The following is a 23,606-nucleotide window of genomic DNA, read 5'->3' as shown; positions in this document are numbered from 1 at the left end:
AATACCTCTTCATTTGTCACTTTATCCACCCGTCTGATTTTTAAGATTCTCCCATAGCACCGCATTTCAAAAGGTTCTAATCTTTTCTTCTCAGATACTACGATCGTCCAAGTTTCACTTCCATATAAAGCGACACTCCAAACATACACTTTCAAAAATCTTTTCCTGACATTTAAATTAATTTTTGACGTAAACAAATTATATTTCTTACTGAAGGCTCGTTTCGCTTGTGCTATTCTGCATTTTATATCGCTCCTGCTTTGTCCATCTTTAGTAATTCTACTTCCCAAATAACAAAATTCTTCTATCTCCATAATCTTTTCTCCTCCTATTTTCACATTCAGTGGCCATCTTTGTTATTTCTACTACATTTCATTACTTTAGTTTTGTTCTTGTTTATTTTCACGCGATAGTTCTTGCGTAGGACTTCATCTATGCCATTCATTGTTTCTTCTAAATCCTTTTTACTCTCGGCTAGAATTACTATATCATCAGCAAATCGTAGCATCTTTATCTTTTCACATTGTACTGTTACTCCGAATCTAAATTGTTCTTTAACATCATTAACTGCTAGTTCCATGTAAAGATTAAAAAGTAACAGAGATAGGGAACATCCTTGTCAGACTCCCTTTCTTATTACGGCTTCTTTCTTATGTTCTTCAATTGTTACTGTTGTTGTTTGGTTCCTGTACATGTTAGCAATTGTTCTTCTATCTCTGTATTTGAACCCTAATTTTTTTTAAATGCTCAACATTTTATTCCAGTCTACGTTATCGAATGCCTTTTCTAGGTCTATAAAAGCCAAGTATGTCGGTTTGTTTTTCTTTAATCTTCCTTCTACTATTAATCAGAGGCCTAAAATTGCTTCCCTTGTCCCTATACTTTACCTGAAACCAAATTGGTCTTCTCCTAACACTTCTTCCACTCTCCTCTCAATTCTTCTGTATAGAATTCTAGTCAAGATTTTTGATGCATGACTAGTTAAACTAATGTATTCTTCACATTTATCTGCCCCTGCTTTTTTTGGTATCATGACTATAACACTTTTTTTGAAGTGTTATAAATTTTTTCATAAATTTTTCATAAATATTATTCCCCTTTTTCATAAATATTACACACCAGTTTTGTGCTAAGTTATTAATTTCAAGGTTATGTTTACATTCAAGGTTACTTATGCCATGTACTTATTTAAACTCAAATTTATGTTTATTCAACACTTATTCTGATATATGACTATTCAATCAACTATTAGATTTGTTTGAGGCTTGTCTATTTCACGCACTTATTTAATCAACAATTACACTACTCAGAGCTCATTTATTCCTCACAAATTCAGATGATTACTCTAACTCAAAACTTGACAGTTACACACTCAATTGACTCATTACTGATCTCATACAAGAATTATTTGCTCTAAGCATTCACCTAATTTAGGATTCACTTATTGAAATACTTTACTAATATGAAAATTGTTACTCAAGAATTATGTACCTGTGCACAACTATTACTTGTGCATATATTTAATTATTATTTGTTATTATGTTTAAAAACAGTTAAAAAAGTCATATGATTTTTGGCGGGCAGTACGTTCAATAATGGAATCATATTTGTTATTTTTTTCTTCTCAAAAGTATTATTTGAGTAAACTTAAACACTTAATATAACAATTTAAAAATGTATAAGTAATATTCATAAAAAGTTACATAAACATATGAACATTCTAGTTACTGTGTAATGTGTCTACAAGTAAATAACAACATTAAAACTGAACTAAATATTAAAATAAATCAACACTTAATTATATAAACGTTTATACATTTATTTGATGAATCCGGCACCTCTACGATGTGATGAATTAGCAGCTAAACATAACGTAGCAGCTCAACATAACAAGAGACAAGACTCGCACAGTTAGTAAGAAAGGAAATGCCCATATAAAAACAACTGTACATTAAAAAATTTTTATCAATAAATGAAAATGATAAATATAAATTTTACCCCCCCTTCCCTCACATACATATATGCAAAGTAACTTAATCTCAAAATACTTACTTAGTAAAAGAATCCATACGTATTTTTGAATAATTTCCACACCAAGATAAATCTAATTTAACTAAATGTTTACATCTACTTGACAAATTTTCAAGATTATCACAAGAAATCCACGGCCAGTATGGCTGAAATTATTGAAATTCTAAATTAAAAAATTTAATATTTTAAATAATTAAACTAAAACATGCACAATAATTCATAAAAGTGTTATCATCAAGTTAATTATTACAAACTTCTGCCTGTAATTAACCTTTATTTAAAGAGATGGTATCAAAGTTCCTGATCTGTACTACCAGCAAGTGTACTTTAAGACAAAGGCATGCAGAATAATGAAACCCATTATTCTTAAGTACGTTCAACTGCACTGTTGAACAGTGTCATCCTGAGCAAGTTTTCAATGCGGTACAAATGATTTTATAACTGTTTAGTACCAATTTATGATTGATGGTAAAATTCAAACACAATTTTTATTGAAATTATGCATGAATCTTAGTAAATTGACCAACAAAACGTTGAAATGTTTTATAAAGCTTTTAAAGAACATTCTAAGTTGAATACACATTTTTTTTTTAGTGGCATGCACATTTCAAGACCGACACAATATCAATTTAAGATAAGACTTGCTCAGGGCAGCCAATCACCAGAAAATGTGAAAATCAATTTTGACCATTAGGACCATTGTTAAACAATCCAAGAATTGATTAATGTGTTTGAAATACGGTATGTATCCTATTAAATCTTAATTAAAAAATTGCAAAGCATTTTTGCCAAGTCTGTCTCTTGATTCCCATTTTTTCAATCAAAAGCAGTCATAGTCATGTATTGGTGCATGTCTACAGCTTTAAATAATCCAAATTTCACCTTCAAATGAAATTTTACTACTTGAACAATCATAAGCACCAATTTGAAAAACATATTTTAATTAAAAAAGCAATCTCCAATAAGTTCATTTTATAGTAATTTTTAGCCTGTAAAAAGTTAACCGTTACTTTCCCAGCTATAACGATACATGCGGCTGTAGCAATAATGGGAAAACATATTGATTGATAAAAAAAAATATTTTTAATTGGTCTTTTTTTAAGTTCTGTGCCTTAAGGAGACTTTTAAAAAAATGTTAAATAAAAAAAATTGATTTAAATAAATTGTAAATCTGCAAAAAAAATTTTATTCTAATTTTCCCAAGTCCCAAAAAGTTTTTGGTATTTTTTCTGACTGATGTTTGTGCCTATGTACATATATGTATGTTGGCCTGTATTTGGTTTTATAAATCTCGACCCTGTCGACCAATTTTCTTCAAACTGACAGGAGGAAATTCCTCCTGTCAAATTTCCTCCTAAATACCTTTAGGAGGAAAGAATGCATTAAATTTTTGTAAAAATTGAAAAAATGGGCAGCGTTTTGGTAGAAATAAAATTTCAAATTTTTACTGGGGAACTTTGACCGAAAACGTTTCTTACTACAGTTGAAGCTTTTTTATCAAGATCACAAATTATCAAAAATCTGTATTTTATATTCATCTCCGTCCAAAAAACTGAATATGTATTTTTCTTTTTTTTCTATATCTTGTAACAGAAAAGGAGTTAATGAGTTTTGCATCGAAATCCCTAAAAAATATTTTTGCACATCCTGTTGCAATGGCCAGTGATAACAAAATTTTTTTTTTTCAATTAAAAAAAAAATTTTTTTTTAATTTATTTTTAACTTAAATCCATCTTCCAAATTACCCATTATGTTTAAAATACAAAAATCGTATAGAAATAATAATTTATATACATATATTTTAAGAAAACTTGTTCACTTATTTAATTTTCTTCTTTTTTTAATTAAATTTTGAACAACATTAACATTAACAACATTATAGGGAATCTTGGAGAGCTGCATCAAACCAGTCAAATGACTGAAGACAAAAAAAAACGCTTTGATCAATAAATGTGTATATATCTTTGTATATCTTACTCCATGACCTTTCTTTTGCAGGATCTAACTTCTTGAGACATCCACTTTTTGCAGTCATAAGGGGTATAGTTTAAAACTAAAATAATTAAAACAGTATAAATTAAAAAGAAAATGATTAAATTACCTTAAGATTCAGTTCTGTATACAACAAGGAATCCATCGCAATTGAATTGAAATGTTTATTGATTTTAGCACACTGGCATAATGATACAAGATCTAAAAATCTAAATATATATATCATAGTTTCATCCTAAAAAAAACCGAACAAACAAATAAATAACCTGGAGAAAAATTAATCATTTAAAACATATTATACAATTACTGTAAACAATTTCCCACTAAAAAATGATTTTACAACAAAAAAAGAACAAATGTATAGAAGATACTAAACATATAATTTCTCAAATAAGTAGATGTTTGTCATGTTAGTAAAACTGTTTTCACATTAAAACACATCCTACATGTTGATTGTTCATCTCTGTACATACAAGGGTCATTCAATATCTAAAAGAGGCAAATGAATGTTGAACAATTATTATTATTTATTTATGACAATCCAACTAATGCTACTTTTCAACGTTATCGCTGGTTATATTTAGACACTTTTTTTGCGTGAGCTTTCTCATTCACGTAGCAAAAAATTTTCACCTTGGTGTCTAAGCACAGTGTATCACATTTTTGACTTGCTCACTGCTGTCAAACTCTGTACCACATAAAAAACTTTTTAAAAGGTGAAAAAGAAAACAAAAATAAATCTGATGGGGGGAAAAGAGGTCGGGATTGTAAAGTGGATAGAGCGACATATAACAATAAAACGACCAATGATTTTATTTTGTGAAAATATTAAACAAACACTAGAAGAGCTATTATTATTAAATAGGCCCACTAAATGCTCTGTTAAAATTGTATGTACGTACGTATGTACGTTGTATTGTATACGTATGATGAAAACCGAATTGTGATTTTTTAAAAATGATCCTGCATGTTGTAATATCATTGCCACTATTATAGTTCACATAAAATAATTTTATTCATGTTATTTCTTCATTGTAAGTTGGATTAGTTACAATAGTTGGTATGAGACACAATTTACTCATGAAAATAGTATATCCATTCTCAAGAATAACAAGATGAAAATTGTATAACCATTCTCAAGAATAACAAGCATTCCCATAGTCATTTCTTCACTAAGCTGAATATATGTTTACATACAAGCATGCCATGCCCTTTAAAATGTAGTTAATACATCATGTCACCTAATAAGCAGCACCTTTACGAATACAACCATACCAAAAGCACCTGTACTCCTGAAAATTACTCTTTAATTGAGAAGAGAACAATAAATATAATGTATGTATAAAAAAAAATATGTATATGTATATATATATATATATATATCCTCTATATATACATCATTACCCTCAAAGAAAAACAATTCTGAATAGTGTTACTTATGTTTCAGATCCGGAACAAAGTCTGGGAGAGAGATAAATTAAAACAATAAAAAAATAATTTACCCCTCTCTGTGGGAAAACAATATATAATCAAAATTTAAATGAAAAAAAAATTTTTACTTAGATTAAAACCTTAAATAAACACATAGAAAATCAAATATTCATAAAAAAAATTAAATTAAAAACAAATAATCAGTATTAAAGGTAATTATTTTAAATCCAGTACATACAGGTAAACAAGCAAATGGACCACTATTAGCTCTCTCAAACTGATTTGAACATTTTAATGTTGAATCATCTAAATCTTGGAGTAAAGAATCTCTTACTTCTAATAAAGAACTCACAGAACTAGATGTATCAGCCTGAAAAAGTAAAATCAAAATTAAAAAATATTAACAAATTAAACATACTTTCAATTTTTAATTAAAAAAAGAAAAAATCAACAGTATCAAAAATAGCCTACAATACAAATTTTTTTCAAACACGTTTAAATGTAATAAACATATACATAAACTAGCTGGCCCATCTAGCCAGAATATGGACCCTTGGAACTGAGGTCAGCCCAGGCGAAACCTGGATCCAATTCAGGACTCCTTGGGATCTCCCAGGGCCAAGGAGTTTACCCCATGGCCACAAAGACTGCCATTCCCAATCTGCCACAGGGGCTGGCACCCTAGACATCTGCAGAGTTTACTTCGGTAACCATTCCCGTCTACCCAGAGGGGTTCACCCATTAGACTCCCACACACTGTACGTTATCCTCATGGTTGTGAGAATAATACTGATAAATAATAATTATAGTATTCAGGCTTTATAGAAACCTTCAAAAAAACCAAATTATAAAAGCTAGAATAATAAACAATTTTAACTTATTTCTTTGCCGTGGTGGCAGAAATATAATACTGAGAAGGATTATTTTATTTTCTCCTTAATGAATATCTTTAATTCACAACTTCACCCTTCTTAGGAGCAAAGAAATAATGAATATTTTAACCTTCAAGGGAGCTAGGGCTTTGGTCAATAGCTTAAAACCTTCCCTGGAATAACACGAATGTATCCTGCAAACACTAAAATAATCAGGAGGTTAATTCTCGCATGATTCTATAACAAACAAACTTTATATATATATATATATATATATATATTAAAAGGTGAGGCCAAACTCTAGCAAGCAATTCAACTTAACATACTGAAGAAAAAATGTTCAGTGAACATAGGTTCGAAAATGCATATTTTTCTGTCAAACCACCATTTTGTATTTAAAAAAAAAAAATTACTCTTCAAGAACAGTTGGAAATTTTTTTATAGGAAAAAAATTAAAGACACTCATTGTTGACAAATTTCAAAATGGTATAGTTTCAATTTTTCAATCTTAAATATTATATAAATTTTTACATTTATCAAATTTTGTTGTATTATAAAAATCATGAAGCATTTTTTGTGAACAAAATGACACCTTATTCCTAAAAATCTGACAACAAACAACAGAGTTACTGCAAAAAGTAGGCTTCACCAATATGGCAGCCATCTTGGTTTTTTTATTATCGTGACTCACTTGATAACTAAATCAAATTTTCTTATTAAAATTGCTAAAATTGCATGACATTGAGACAAAATCTCAATCAACACAATGAATTGGCAAAGGATCTCCACACCCCAAGAAAGCATGTCAGACTCAATCCAATGTCAAGTGATGATCTCTGTTTTTTCAATTTTAATGGAATAGTGCATTTTGAATTCTTGCCTCAGGGTAAAACAGTAAACCATGCGTACTATCAAGGTATTTTACAATGGTTATGTGAAAAAAATTTCCAAAAAGAGACCAGAGTTATGGTAAGACAACTCATAGTTCCTTCTCCACTACAATGTGGCCGTACACTCAGCTTTGTCAACTCGTCAGTTTTGTGCCGAAAATCAGACGACTATCCTCTCTCAGCCTCCCTACTCCCTCCTTGCGATTTTTTTTCTATTTCTGAAATTTAAATCATTGATGATATTAAAGCAAATTCATGCAATACAGAAAACTTGCCTTTACAAACGGTACAAAAAATACAAAATTTGGCAGTAGACATTCATTTGTATACTCCTGACTATATTTTTTACATACTTTACACTTAGTTTCTTTAGACGTATTCATACCACTTGAATCTGAAATACTTTTGTTACTGATTGAAGTTTCACGAAGGAAATGTAAAAAAAAAAATATTTTTAGACTTGAACTATAATGCATTACACATACAAAACTCACACTCGCTAATAAAGAGAAACAATGACTGCCTCCATCCAAGATCATTATTTCCATTCCATCACTCTTAAAAAACATTCAGATATGCATAATCATGCAATACTCCAATGCAATGGAATGATAGACCATGTTGCCTCCAACTTTGGCTGGGTCCATCAAGTCAGTTCATCCCCACACTAACAACTCGATACAGAAAATATATATTTTAATGTAATAAAGAAATGGCCGACAGTTTTTTTAATTTCATTCATCCTTTCCTTCAAGCAGTTTACTATCAATATTAATAAAAATGCGTTATCTCATAATCCGGATTATCTGAAGCTGCATAATTTATACAATAAATCTGTAACAATTACAGATAATCTGTAATAGTTGGCATCTATGTATCTATGACTATTCACAGCAGAGAAACAGTAGTATCTTCATCCAGAATGTTCTGGCTTCAATTCCTGGTCTGGTTTGATATCTTTTCACAAGCAAAAAAAAATTATTTCTCATCTTTACTATTAAAAAAACCGCTATAGTTGAACTAATGATTAATTATGAATGTTAAAAGTAAATAAATAAATATAGTATATCGTTAAATGTTTAGAAAGGGTGGAATACTGTTAATTGTATTAGAGTGACAATAGAAAGAGAAAGGAGTGAGAAAGAAGAATGGAGTATTAATAAATGAGATAAAGATTGCATATTATGATGGGACAACGGGAACGATTGGGACAGAAATGGATGGAGACAGCAGCAGTATAAGGGAACCTCCCGCTAGACAGAATACCAAATGATGATGATGAAATTGATTAAAAAAAAACAACACATATCACTTCAAAGATTAAAATACTGCAGATTAATTGGGTTATGAAAGTTATTTTAAATACTATAAACTATAAAGGAAGACCAAAGAACAAAATAATAATAAATACCTGAAATGGAATGGCATGTATGTTTAATTTGATTATCCTGTTAGTCAAATCACTGATAGGCGGAGTTATTGATATAGCTGAAGATGAAATAACACCAGCTTTTATATTACCGCTTGACGAATTACCAACCGCTAAATTGGATGGTGAAGTCGTTGAAGAAATTTTTAATGTATTACAATTGATGCTACTAATACAAGCAGTATCGTTACAACCTTTACTAACATTACTATTACAAATTAATCTAGGACCGTTATTTAAACTAGCTGTATCATAAACTATGAGCTTATTCGTGCCGATTAATAATACAGCGTCTAATTCTGTATAATATTCTAATTTAGAATGATCAAACTCTAATCGAATTAGACTGTAACAAAAAGAAAGAAACATAAATATTAATATTATACATCAAATTAGTTACATTAAAAATAATTTAAACTATATTTCTAATAAATTAGTTAAATCATGCAAGTCTTACAAATATCAAAATAGAGAGTACAAATTAGAAGTTAATTCTCATTCCTGACTATTAGTTTTTCTTTAAATATGACTACACACCGAGGCATAAAATTAGGGAAAAGACTGACAAATTTTTAATTCTTAATTCAATATTGTACAAATTCTATCAAATTACTGACGGTCAAAGAAAAACTATCTCTACCTTCCTGAGCCACTTATTTTGACATAGATTTTAAAATATTAAAGAATATATAAATATAAACATCTGAATTCTGATAAATATCACAAATTTGCATTAACTAATAGTTTTAAAAAAAAGTTAAATCACCACTATGTCCATCAACAGGAATTTTATCTACCCATAATATCTATACACACAGTGATTCAAAAAAATGTATACACACTTTGAATTGCCATAGAAAATTTATATTCCTACCTACAAGGTTAAATTTCTGGAAAAAGAAAGTCTACAGTCCAATTTGAAAAACAAGTGTACTTTCTGGTCAAACAGAATTTTCAAAGTGGTGGTTAAAGTAAATGTTCAAAGTGGTGGTTAAAGTAAATGTTCAAAATGGTGGCCTTAAGCATCGACACATTTCTGAGTACGAGTCACGACTGATTCTGCAGCTCAAACTAAAGATCCAATGGGATTTCTGCATAGACTGCTTGAATCTCATCCTAAAGTATGTACAGGTTATGTGGTTTAGGACAGTAAACTTCATATTTTATTATGCCCCATAAAAAAAATCAAGCAGCATAAGGTCTGAAGAGAGTGCAGGAAACTCAATCAATCCCTTGTGTCCTATCCACTGGCCCAGTACATTTTGATCCAGATATGCTTGTACATCCCTATGATAGTACAGCAAAGCACCACCTTGTTGATAATAACACTTGTCATTAGTGTATATAGCATGAATGGAAGGAAAAATGAAATCAACAAGCATAGTTAGGAACTTTTCTCTATTGCCCCCCCACCACCTTTCTGGAACTGCTCTACAGAGCATTGCATCAGAAAGGGGGGGGAAGTAACACTCTCAGGTACCAGTGTGCGGAGTGCCTGCAACCTCAATGCACCAAGACGACCCCCCACACGGTTAGGGAGAGCCTCCAAATTCGACACCTTGCAACTAAAAATCACAAGGTGCCATCTTTTAAGGTATCAAATTCAAATTTTCAAGGTGTCATATTTTCAGTTTAATACAAAAATTTCACTGATATATATTTTCCATCTTTCATTTTAATAAATCATTTCCACTCCACCAAAAAAAACCTTTTAAAATTATAAGTAAACCTTAAATTTAATTTAGTTATAAATTCTAAAGTAACTTAGTATGATTAAGAATAAAATGTATTCAAAGCAGAAAATAAAGAATTCTTATACCTCTTAACGGAAAAACGTTATAAAGGTTGTATTGATTAGTTAAGCAGTAACAATGTATGATGAATATTACATTGGTTACAAACTGAGAAACCATACAGTTGGTTTCTTTAATAGAATCAACAGTGATCAAGTGACGTCAATACATTATATAACAAAATTTAATAAACCATAGTTTTACTTTTGACGTAAAAACAAAAACAGGAGGATTACCTGAGTATAAAAAAAATTAAGTTATATGAACAAAATATACATTTTTGGAATAGCTTTGAATTAAACACAAAAATAAGTACGTAATTTAATTAACCAGATTCAGTTTGTTCATTCACGTATCTTGGAATAAAAGCTAAATTCATGATAAAAAAACTCTCAGAATAAAAATACAATCTTTATTTCTGACTTAACTTTATTGTTGTTACTTTTTAATTTAAAAATGTTTATAAAAAACAGGTTCTCTCATTTTGATGATTTTTTTTTTGTATTTACTCAATTACTAGATTTTAAAAAAACAAGGTAAGAATAATTACACTAGAAAAACCACTTTTTTTCTTTCAATTCAATCAGAATAAATTTTATCATAAACTTTAAACATAACCTACAAAAAATACCTTACGATTTGATACAGCAACCACATCAAATATTTTTTAAAAAAACGGTACAAAAGATAATAAAATGTTTATTTGATATTAATAGGGTTTCATATTTCAATTAATACAGTCCTTCCACCGCAGTCTCAGTGTAAGCCACCTTATACAGTCTCTGTGTAAGGTCGCTTACAGCTGAATACCATCTTCATTTTTTGAGAGCACTTGGCATACATAGCTTTCTTGTTACATGGTGTATTGACACTATGTAACAAGAAAGCTATATGGCAAGAATAAATTTTGTAAGGAGAGGATTGATTTTAAAATAGTGCTTGAAGAAAATAAAAGATTTAAAATGATCTAAAAGGAAGTGGGAGCTATAAAGAACTTAAAACATTTTTTGCGACAAATAAGAGAATGGAGGTAGACATAGTGCAAGGCACCTGTCACAAAACAGATAACCATATAATAATGATTTCAGAACTGCAAGCAATTTAATTGAAAAAATTAATAGAAATGGAGATCATAAAGCCTCTAACAGCCTTACGTGCCTGATAAACATAAGTTCATGTTTAAAAATGACTCAAAATTAGCCTTCAATAATGTCAAGAATTTAATTGTGAAATTTCCACAATCTTCAGTCTCGGTACAAAACAAAAGCACAGGATGTTTGCACAGCGTATGGTTGTTGTGTATGAAAATACACAGCATACGCTACAGATCACATAAAATTAAGTGAAAGTTTTCCCTTTATACCCAATCAACACAGATTTACTAGTCACTACCATATCTTCAATAAGATGAAGTCTGGCTGGCTATCAGACAATATGAAATCAAAAAATAATTTAAAAAAATGACTGAATACCCCAGCAGATTTCTTTGACAAAGGTCTATAAAAGATAAAAGCTGGTGTTGTTGTATAGTAAAAACGTGAATGCATTCGACAACTTTATAAAGAAGTAATCAATACAATAAAAAATTTTCCTCTTTATTTTTACCCCACCCAATAGGAAATCGGTTGGAGTATATCACACCTATTTTTACATATTCTACATCTAAAAACATTACAATTTAGAAAGCAACTTGTCAAGAATAAATTTTACAGACATATAGGCATAACGCTTTAAATGAAAAATATTAAATTACAACGTAAGAAAACTTAACATAAAAAAAGAAAGAAAAACCCAATACGCTAAATTAATCATTTTAAATTAAAAAATACAACTCACCATGTCGGTTCATTGATTGTTCTTATCTGAGGTGAAAATATTCTAGGAGTATGACCAACGATTTGGGATTCTCCTTCCCACAACAATTTCCATCGATTGTTTTCAAGACCGGCCCAAATCCGTACAACAGATCCAGGATTATAAGTTTCATAAATACTGACACCATACGGATAAACTGCTTGCTCAAATTTCAAGTCTATTTTAATAAAGAAAAATTATAAAATTAGTTTCCATAAATACAAGAAAACTGTTTTTACTTAACACAATAGTGGTCAGTACGTTTTAGGAAAATATAATTTTGAGATAAATAATGATTAGAATAACAAAATAGAGAATAGAAAACACAAATAACTTTTTAAAAATGTGTAATAATTATTAAACAGTATCTCAAAAAAATGTATACACAGTTCCAATAGTTATATTTATCAAAAAAGAAAAAAACATAATGCTTATGTTGTTTTTTTAATTTAAACTTAATAAATGTTCAAAATACGACAACAGTTTTAATACAACATTGTGCTGTAGTTAATTGACAACAGTAGAGCTAACTGCATTTTTGATTTGCTCTCAGCTGCTACAGCATCTGGTTTTGCAGTATACATGTGTCTTTTAAAACACCTTGAAGTTACAATTCCATGAGTGTTAAGTTTGGAGACTAAGCCGGGAACTCAGAAGCACTTCCTTTTCATCCTACCTATTGCTCAGGAAAGGTATCGTCAAGAAATTCCATCACATCATGATAACAGCGGGTTGGAGCTCCATCTAGTTGAAAGTAGTACACTTCTTCATCAATAAAAAGCTTATGTTGAGCAAGAATTAAGTTGTTTTGTAGCATTTGTAAGTAACAAATGCCAGTGACAGTCCTCTCAAAGTAGAACAGTCCGGCAATCTCTCTAGAAGATAAACTACAGTGTACTGTTAGGCTTGATAAATTAACAAGTTTCTGATCAATTATGTGTGGATATGCATCACTCTAATAAACACTGTTATGCCAATTAATTATTCTATCACTCTTAAAAGTGGCTTCATCCAATCAAACAATTAAATCTTCAAACTTTGTTTCAGACTTTTCCTGGTACCATTCACAAAACTGTACTAGTCTATCTAGATCAGCTTCATTTAAGAAATGAAAGTCTTAGGGTGTATGACCTTATTTACAGTTTAATTCAAATTATTAACACTTTCAGTCTCATAAAAACTTTGCCTGGGAGATTTGTTTAGGGATTGTGTAAAGGTTTGCATTACTCAAGCTCCATTTCCATTACCTGTAGACGTTTTTCTTAGCCCAGACCAGCCCTTGTTTACATTCTCCACTGTTCCATTTAATCTTGTCTCTAATTCTTACAATTGTTACTCGTTGGTGATGTTCTAAATTCCATCGTCTGTCTTTGAATCTATTTCACATTCTCAGTTTTCCAATTACATTTCAAAAACTTACATTGGTAAAAAGACAACTGAATTTTAGTCGTGTTTATTTTGGAATAAATAATAAACAATCCACAATGAAAAACAGATGTTCTGAACTAATAACTAATATGGTTTTATCGTTTTTATTCTTAATCATTTTCTAGTTATAACTATTCAAAGAGCATAAACATTTATTAGAGACACTGTATTTACAACTATATTTTAATTACAGGCGATTTACAGTAAATAATTTTTTTTTAATAAAGTATATACAAGGTTAAATGAAAACCTTGAAAATGTAAAAATATGTAGAAAATAAAAAGTTACATAATTTTCCTACATATTTTCCACAATTACAATAGATAAAGCATTAGTTCTATCACAGAAAATTTGTGGATATCACTAGAAAAGTCTTTTGGCTGAGAGTATACCCACTCACATATTTAATTAATAATTAAAATTAAAGAAAAGAAAGATTTGCTTCCAATTGCCTCTGAACAGTCTAAAGATATGAAAGTCATTGAAAACAAGTTCTGATGAAGAAAGCGAATATGGATAACATTTTGACAATTCTTAAGAAGCTTACTAACAATTGAATGGGCAATATCAGGTTAAGCATTGCAAGATTATTTTATTAAAAATTAATTTTTATCACTTACTGCTTTTTATTTATTATCTTCATTAAGTTAAATACTTTTCATCCAGAAGAAAAAGTATTTAATCCAAGATTAAGAAATTACTCTAAAAAATCCCATGCCAAACTGCATTCAGTAAAAACCCTTGAAAACCCATAAAAAGTACGGTCAGTTACATTTCCACAATCCTGTAAATAAGAAATTGAAATACAGATGATCTGTAAGGCATTTTACCATCCAGAGAAAGGAAAAAAAATTTGTTTCTGATTTTCATCCACGATAGGAATTTTAAATACGTCTCAACAACAACAATAAAATGCACAGGGATTAATCAAAGATGCTTCTGCTAGCTATATATAAGAGCAGACAAGTAAACAATATTTTTGTAATGTTTTTACCAACATGTTGTAAATAAATTTTTTATCATCAGTAGACAATAATAAATTATACCAAAAATCAAATTTTGCAAGAAAACCTAGTTTTAATATTAAAAATATTAAATAAATACTGCAAGTATTTTCGGACAACTAATCAGCATGAGATAATAGTAACAGGTTGAGGCTGGATTAAATGATAACATAACCGCAATGTATCTATAACCCTTTCCTTTTATGTTCCTCCATTTTTCCTATGACAGTAATCATAAAGTCAATATATGTTATTATTTGAGCTCCTTCTATAGCAAACAACCTTCTATCTACTGAAGTTTAGTGGGGTGGTGATGATTTAATTGGTCACACAAAAAAAAAAAAACCAATAACTGAGGTGCGGATATCAGATAAAACCCAGTTATATATTTTTAAAGTCAAAATTGTATAGTCTCATTTTGGCTTCCATTTATATTAATTTTTAGTTCTATACCGAATGTATTTTATTTCAATAATATGTTAATCTTCAACTAAAAAGTATAAAAGAAACACTACTTCTGATAAAAATTACGTTATATAGACCTGTTTCTATTAAAATTTCTATAACTCCTGAACCATTTTTTTTTTTGAACTCTACTCTCCTGGGCCGGTCCGACTGGTTGGTATTACGCCACCCAGGGGAGTGCCTGTTCTACTCTAATGGGCCTTCCCACCTACCGGCTATAAGTCCGGCATGGCAGATCGGCCCACCAGTCAGTTCTTTTGAATTCTTTTGCCCATCCGTATATCGCCACGTCAATATCATGTATTGTCGTGACGTGGCGATTGGGTCTTTTCAGGTCTTGATATTAACCTAACGAAAAACCCTTAGGAGTCCCCAGTGGATCATCGGAACAGACACACCTCGGCATATCAGCCCTCACCAGTGAGGCTGTCCACCCTGCCCTATGCTAAAGTTTAAAATCCTAGTCTCCTTTCATCGTTGTTTTTCTGCATAAGTATTCTTTTGATGACCAACTCAACTTTTTTCCAAGTTTCTTCACTGTTTCACATGCTATTGATTAGTCTCCCAGTTCCATCAGATGACAGGTCAATACCGTCTGTCTCTTCCCTCCATTTATGACATACAGTGAAAGTATGTTCGAAATCATCATCACAGTACATACAGGCTGCAGTTTCCCTTCTACAGACTCTATGCAGATAGTAATTAAAACTACCGTGTCCTGTAAAACACTGTGACGTGTAAAAGTTTATTTCACCGTGTTTTCTACGTATCCAGTTCCTTAGATTGGGGATTAGCCTTCTGTTCCTGTCTCCAGGGCCAGGTGTGCTCCATCTATCCTGCCATCTCTCTAGTAGCCTATGCCTCGCTTTATGAACTTCAACACCTTGATCTCTTTCGACACTCCTGATAAAGCGCATAATGCCTCATAGGAGACTGTCCTGTACGCGGAAACCACGCCAAGCAACAGTCTCCTATGGGTCCTAACTAAGCGTGCCAAGTTCTTCTTTATCCGTACTGAAGGCCACCATACCGGGACAGCATATAATACTCCTGAATCTGTGAATTGATTTTAAAACTGTTAAACAAGTTTTTTTTTATTATTACTATTATTATTATTAAGATAGTGTTGTACTTTCCCATTATAAAATTAAATTTCCAAATTTGTCATATTTTAGAGTTTTTAAAATTTTGTATTGGTAAAAGAAAAAAATAATTGAAGCCCCAATATGTCACTAAATTCTGGATGGATTTTCATCAATCATATCTTTTCATAATCATAAAAAAACATTTTTCATTTTTCTGTAAATTGAATTTTAAACCTTTTAATAGTTTTTAGTGTGCGTATATATATATATATCCCCCCTCCCCCTAATGTGTATGTTGCAATCAAAGATGAAATGTAACACATGTAAATGAAATATAGTCTTGTACAATCGGGCCAACCATTCCTGAGAGTGTGTTCAATTGAACCCCAACCACCAAAGTACAGTATCCACTGCCTACTATTCAAATCCTGTAAAAGCAACTAAATTTTACTACGATTTGAACCTCAGTATCTTCAACTTGCAATGACAAGTTAACCACAAGACCCCCAGCTCGGTGGGTTAAATGTAATATAATACAAAGAATTGCTTTAATTAAATACAAATATTAATAATTTAAATTTTTACTTCCATGTCAATTTTTAGATCATTAACAGAGGTGTTTAGCCATAAGAGCTTATAATCTAGATTTCTGAATTATCAAATTTGTTCAAAAAATTTTTTTAAAGTAAATATATTTTTTTTAATTTAAATTTTATATTTTTTTCAAACACAAATATAGATTATATCTATTTTTTTTTCTAGCAATCTTCTCACAATACAAGGAAGCTGAGAGGATGAACTCGTGTCCTTTCAAAATTAATATGTTTTTTTTTTTAATTAACACATAATTTTTTTTCTTTTAAAAATTTTCTTTACAATTTTCCTTTTTTACAAAAGGAATGTTTCAAAGCAGTACATAGAAACGTTTAATATCCAGGCTGCACCAACCTGAAATGTCCCAAGTCTTGTAGAACAATCAGGCTATAAAAGGTACATTTAACAATCATATCCCGATATAGTATTTTCTTCACATGGAACAATTATAAATTTTATCCTCCATCACAGCTTCATCCTTTCTATTTGCATAAAGAATTTCAAAAATTGGTTTGTAATTATATATGGCCTGTTATTCTCAATGTTATCACCTCCAGATTACGACAACAGCATTAAATTTAGTAAAATACAGCAACTTTCTGAATAAATCAATACTGATATCAAAATTCAATGTTCCTCAAACCATCAAAACTTTATTATAAATGTAACCAATCGTTATTCACTTTAACTATTATCAAACTAATTTTTTTTTTATGTATACTACGATAATGACAAAAAATTTATCTTTTATAGACAACTACAGTAAATGTAATAAATCACGTAATAACCTTCTGAAGAAATCAATAATTGATATAGATAAATTTAGTAAAAGAAGTTTTAGGTTATTTATTTAAACATTTTATTTTACTTACGATCAGTGGCGACTCGCGTATACACTGTGGAACTCTGCAGTGATATCCCCTATTTCCGCTTGATATTATCAATAACATAATATAATGAATCCTTTTTTCTTTAATTCTTTCTTTATACTTACACAATATATAATCCTTAGACTTAAATTTCAGTAACCATCCCCCAGTTTAAGAAAAAGATACAAAAATCTTTAAATGGAACTGTACTTCATGTTTCCAGCAGCATGCTGTTTCGCTGGTGTGAGCAAACACACATAGTGTAGAAGTGCATGAATAGTGTAGAAGTGTAGAATTAGATTATTATCCTGCTTCCAGCTATTCTATTTTCTTCTTTTTTTTTCGGTTCTTTAATTTTAACTTTAATCATGGCCTTGAAAAGACCCCAAAAAAATTTTCTGCAGCAGCATTCCCACTAATTTTAGCTACAAGCCACCACTGCTTACGATTTATATAACAGTGAGACTGGTGAGGTTCCAGGGGTGATAAGAAAGTTATGGTTAAAATTTTGTAATGATTGGTTTAGTAGTTTTTACAGTTATCAGGAAGAAACAAAAAAAAGACATAAATAATAATAATAATAAGATAACACTGAGTTCGTTGAGATTTTAAGCTTTTATACACACTGTACGACTAAAAGTTGTAGTTAATAACTATGATTGTTAATGATGTAATTTACGTGACAAAATGTGTTATTTATTCTATATTTAACAATTTTATTTTTAATTTGGATAGCTATTAACTGATGATACATATCATATTTAACTAGTACAGCTGTCAAATGACAAAAGTACATGTGCATACAGTAATGAGATAATGAGGGGTGTTTACATAAGTAAAAGATATAAGTCTTAATTATATATACATATGTATTATAATCAAACAAGAACAAATTCCCATTAAATAAACTTAAATCAAAAATGAAAATTCCATATACACTTATACCTAATTCAGTTAGCTTATAGAGTTCAAGTAAACAGATTGTGCATATGATTGTTCAGGTGGCCAATTCACAAGCATCTCCTGTAAATCCTGATGTACATAAAAGAAACTACATGACGTTAATATTCAGTAACCATGCGCTATTACATTTAACAAAAATTGCACAATACTCTTAATTTCAATAAGTTAAGACATGTTAAATTATCAATAAATATTTCTTACCTTTTTTGGCACACATCTGATAACCCATGCATAATTTATTCATTAAAACTGTTTACTATTACTTAGTTTAAGAGATATGAAATTGTCAATTGCCCGCTAACAGTAAAAGTTCACTAAATTTCAGATTAAATTTCTAAGATAATAAACAAATAATGAATGCAATTCAGTTTTCATCAACTGATTGCAAGAAATCTATAGTGGTGTCAGTATTAAGACATACAATGAGAAGCTCAATTTTGTTATTCATATTCATTATTTTTGTTATTATATTATCCAATTCCCGAAAAATTGGTTCAAAAGTATCCCTTACATATTTTATACAGTTTTTCCATTCCACCTGGCCTGTTTTATTGTTAGCTTTTAAGCATAAATTTTTAACATCGGATATTTCAAAAGCAATATTTTCTGATGAGGTAACTTTTGATTAGTCCCCAAATTAACTCAATTAGGTTGAGTTCACAATTATAAGGAAGTAATCAAAGAACAGTTTTACCAGAGGATCTTGCTAACTCATCAATTTTATACACATTAAAATCACTTTTAATATGCGAAACCCTTTGCAATAATCAGACCTTCAGTTCATCCTCTTCAAAAATCACTTTTTGAACTAAGCCAAATTTTGATATTCTTTTTCCAAGACAGAGCTAGGATTTTTTCCTTTGTACATGAATGTTGTCTAAGACAATAATGAATTATGTTCCAGAAGAGATAACTAACACATTGCTAAACCATTTCTCAAAAGTTCATCTCGTTATGACAATCTCCTGCAGATTTAGATTCAAAAATTGAGACCACCATTGGCAAACCCAGCATCACTGCCGATATGTATAATTATGAGACTACCTTTACCCAATGGAACCTTATTACTGGCTAAAGCACAGAGAAAGGCTTCTTTTGACGAATTCACAGCCTTATCTTTTCAAACGAAACTTTTTGTACGGCCTTCATTGATCCAAGTTTCATACTTATAATATATTCTACAGCCTTCTTGCCTCATTTTCTTTATTTCAGTGTGGTAATGTCTTTGCCATATAATGATAATCCTGTCAATTAAAGCACTTTCCTTGTCCTGTTTCTGTATTTAAAATTCATACTTTTTAACAGTTTACAAAAAAACTATTTCTCAGAAATATGGTATTGTTATCATTTATAACTCATGACACTTTGTCTATTGTAGGCAGTTTGTTTTAAAAATAAAAATTGTTGTACTTCTTTAAGAATCTAGTTTTTTTTTTAAATCATTCAACTAACCTGCAGGGTTTTCCTTTCTTGAGAGACCGTAATTCATTAGTAGATTTATACTGGCGAATTACAGTGTACACTGAAGCATCACAACTTCTACTTATGTTAGCAGTTTTACTAACAAAATCCGAAATCAACATTGTAGAATTACTCTGTAATTTGCTTTTGTAAGCATTTAAAATTATGTTTTTCTGCATGACTTAAAGGCTTTCTTCACAGCCTTTTTTCACATGGATATCAATAATCTTGCACTATTATCAGCTGAATCGGTATCAGACATGGTGTCAAAATAATGGTATAACTCAAGTCGTATAGGCACAAATCTAGGAATACACTACACTTTCAGCAAACTTAGAAAAATTGCATTATATTAACTTTAAACAACATTACAGTAAATGAAAAAGTAACAGAAACATACAAATTGGATAAGAGAACAAAAGAGTGATCAGATGAAAAGATCAAGGATTTTAATATTACTGAGAAGAGATAACATTATACAAACATTGTATAAACGTTTGACTAGATGACTACTACATGGCTAATTATATGGTGACTAATAAATATATGAGTAATGATTATAATGTGTATATAGATATGACCAAGTTGTTAAGCGGCACTGATGCACAGGACGCAACTCAGCAGAATCATGACAAACTCATTCAAACAAAAGCAATCTTTGTTTATTCTTAATTCTATAAGCTAACTGAATACAGTACAGAAATGAAACAAACACAATTAAAAAACATTAAAAAATTGGATCCAAAGTAAAATTACCCTGACTATAATAATGGTTGAAAAATACATTCTACGCTCTTCTTAAAAATAAATAAATAAAACACTCCTAATCCAATGCTAGAACCAATATACAAATATTTATTTATATTTATTAAATGTAATACATACCAATGTAATCTTGACTAATAATACTTCCAAAATTTTGGGCCATAAACACTTCACGTTTTGAAGGAGCTTCTGACCACCATTTTCCATAAGTTCGCTGTAAAAAATCGGAAAATGAAATAATTTTCTAAGAGTCAATATTTAGGAATTAAAAATAAAATTACTTGCTTAAAATTGGAATCACATAAATAACAAATAAATAAATAAGAATAAATGACAACAGTATTTAAAAGTACGAAATTACAAAATTTCACACAAATTTCGTTAGACCAATATTAATAACAATATAATTTCATTTTTGTTTACCATTTACAAAACCAAAACAATGACCTGCACTCATGTTCAAAACTCTAATTTATTAGACAACCAAAAATTTATAATACACTTAATAAAAATAATTTTAAGTTAGATTATAAAGTAACTTACCATAACGAATGCTTGAGGAAAATCGCCATAATCAGGAAATTTACTTGGTTTACCAGAAATATTATACGCCGTGTAAGAAATGCTAATGTCACTACCATATTGGGAACTAAAATCAACTACATCTTGGACAAATTGTTCAATAAATATTATTCCTGAGTTTTCTAAAATCGGGCTATCAAGACAAGCAAGTCTGGAATCAACCATTTCGTTGTAGTTATAATATTAGTATATCCAGTGATACTTCTTCATAATAGTTAAAAAACAATAACAAAATAATAACCTGTTTCGCGAAGTGTAAAGCCAAAGCGGAACAAACCTGAACTACCTTACTTAGATGTACATAGATTAGTGACATATAGTGACGCACTCTAACAGCCTTATAATGAAATAATTAAAATACGTCGTTTAAAATTTTATTTATAACCGAAAAATTAATACGCAGCAGAAGATTTTTATCTTTTAAAAATTACGCCAATTTAAATCAAACTACACCAAAAGTTTATAAGCGTGAGTTTTAGATGCATGTTAGCAGCGTTAATATCATTGAATTTGATGTTTGTTATTATTCTATAAAACATACTTTAATACACGGTTTTTAGATATTCAACCAATACTACAAAATATGAAATTCAATATTAATATGATTGTTGTGCAATAAAAATTATTTTTAATTACTACGTGAAGAATTAAAGCGTTAAAATTACAGGTTGCTAGTTAAACAATCTTGTACGGTATCGATAGACTTTGTTACAGCAATAACAACCAAATCTTCAAAACGTGTTATAATTGGAAAGAAAAACATCGTTTAAAAGGATTTCTTAAGGAAATATAACGTTTCTCTACTCTGAAGTTTCCTACAGAAACATCATAAAAAGGAACATATTATTAAATCAAACAGTGAAACTTCGCTTTTTATTTGACTTATTCAACAAAATTAAATTATAACATCAAGTATTACGGCAAACGAACCATTTCAATAAGATATTAACACAACCTTGCTGCATCATAAATTGAAAAATAACATTTTCCTAATAACACAATATGCTCTGCCCTATTTGGTGCATTTGTTAGATATCATAATCAAGATGTAACAGGCGATCTGATATCTCTGCAAATAGAAATGATATAGACAAATTAATGAAAGTCGAAACTGAGATATTTGTTACAATGAATACTTACATATGAACACAAATATTTATTGCATTAAGTATTATATATTATAATACGAGTATAACAATAATATAAAAAATATAGTATATTAATATTTTCCAGCGTTGCTTGAAAAACATTGCGATCAGCCGTTTTAACCTTTTTCAGACGTAAGAAGCTGTCCAGATATTCTCTTGCTGTGACCGATCTAAGGCACATTTTATTTTTGACCCTTTTTTTTAGTATATGGATCGATGAAATTCTGTGAATGGTTCACATAATTCCTGTACAAATTACGTAAATCATTGTATGCCGCCCTGTGATAAGAAGTTATTATTGAACCAAGTACAATGTACTTGGCAATAACAACATATCTGCAGAACGAATACCTACTGTGAACGTGAAAAATTCACCCGTTTCCGGGTGGCCCTGCGAGCACCCATTGCTCCCAAGGGATTCTGCCAACGTTGTTATCTCTCCTTACAAATAGAGACTGAATCTCTATTCTCCAGCCAAGGATTACACGATTTGATTTTAAAAACTTCCCGTAGGTAATTTCTCCCGCTCGATATTTAATTTGTACAGAGAGATTCAAAGAATCGGGAAATTTAAAAAATTAAATAACGTTAATGAAAAATTTTTTTTAGAAAATGAATTTTATTTCATGTAATTGTACAAATGTTGCCATTTTAGGATACATGCATTTTAGTTTATTTTGTAAAGATGACATCTTGCAGGTGACCTCCTCTTCTACGTAAACACTCACGAAGTCTCTTCGTTAAATTGTTCACGGTTTGACGTAACATCTCAACTGGAATTTCCGCAACTGCTTCTCGGACCTTTGCCTTCAGTTCTTCCGTTGTAGCAGGTCTACTGTGGAACACTTTGCTTTTTAGGTGACCCCGCAAAAAGTAATCGCAAGCTGAGAGATCAGGCGATCTGGGGGGCCATCTAATGTCACAGTTTCGTGAAATGACACGTTGTCCAA

The 23,606-nt window shown here is 30.2% G+C and overlaps 1 protein-coding gene across 1 annotated transcript in view; it reads right to left on the bottom strand.

The window, feature by feature from the left end:
• Positions 1–21,785, bottom strand: part of Fbxl4 (F box and leucine-rich-repeat gene 4) — a 37,733-nt gene extending 15,948 nt beyond the window's left edge. The window contains exons 1-7 of the mRNA XM_075381449.1: positions 21,470–21,785; positions 21,047–21,140; positions 12,275–12,470; positions 8,628–8,991; positions 5,693–5,824; positions 4,133–4,258; positions 2,053–2,177 (exon numbers count right to left, since the gene is read on the bottom strand). Of these exons, the coding sequence (XP_075237564.1) occupies positions 2,053–2,177; positions 4,133–4,258; positions 5,693–5,824; positions 8,628–8,991; positions 12,275–12,470; positions 21,047–21,140; positions 21,470–21,673 (1,241 nt within the window). The 5' untranslated portion in view covers positions 21,674–21,785. The remainder of the gene's footprint in view (positions 1–2,052; positions 2,178–4,132; positions 4,259–5,692; positions 5,825–8,627; positions 8,992–12,274; positions 12,471–21,046; positions 21,141–21,469) is intronic.
• Between the last annotated feature and the right edge of the window lie 1,821 nt (positions 21,786–23,606).

The sequence above is a fragment of the Lycorma delicatula genome, chromosome 13 (genome assembly GCF_047948215.1).
Source record: "Lycorma delicatula isolate Av1 chromosome 13, ASM4794821v1, whole genome shotgun sequence".
In the NCBI taxonomy this organism is placed as follows: Eukaryota; Metazoa; Arthropoda; class Insecta; order Hemiptera; family Fulgoridae; genus Lycorma; species Lycorma delicatula.
Note: the sequence above shows the minus strand (reverse complement) of the source record. Positions and strands in the feature narration are given on the sequence as shown.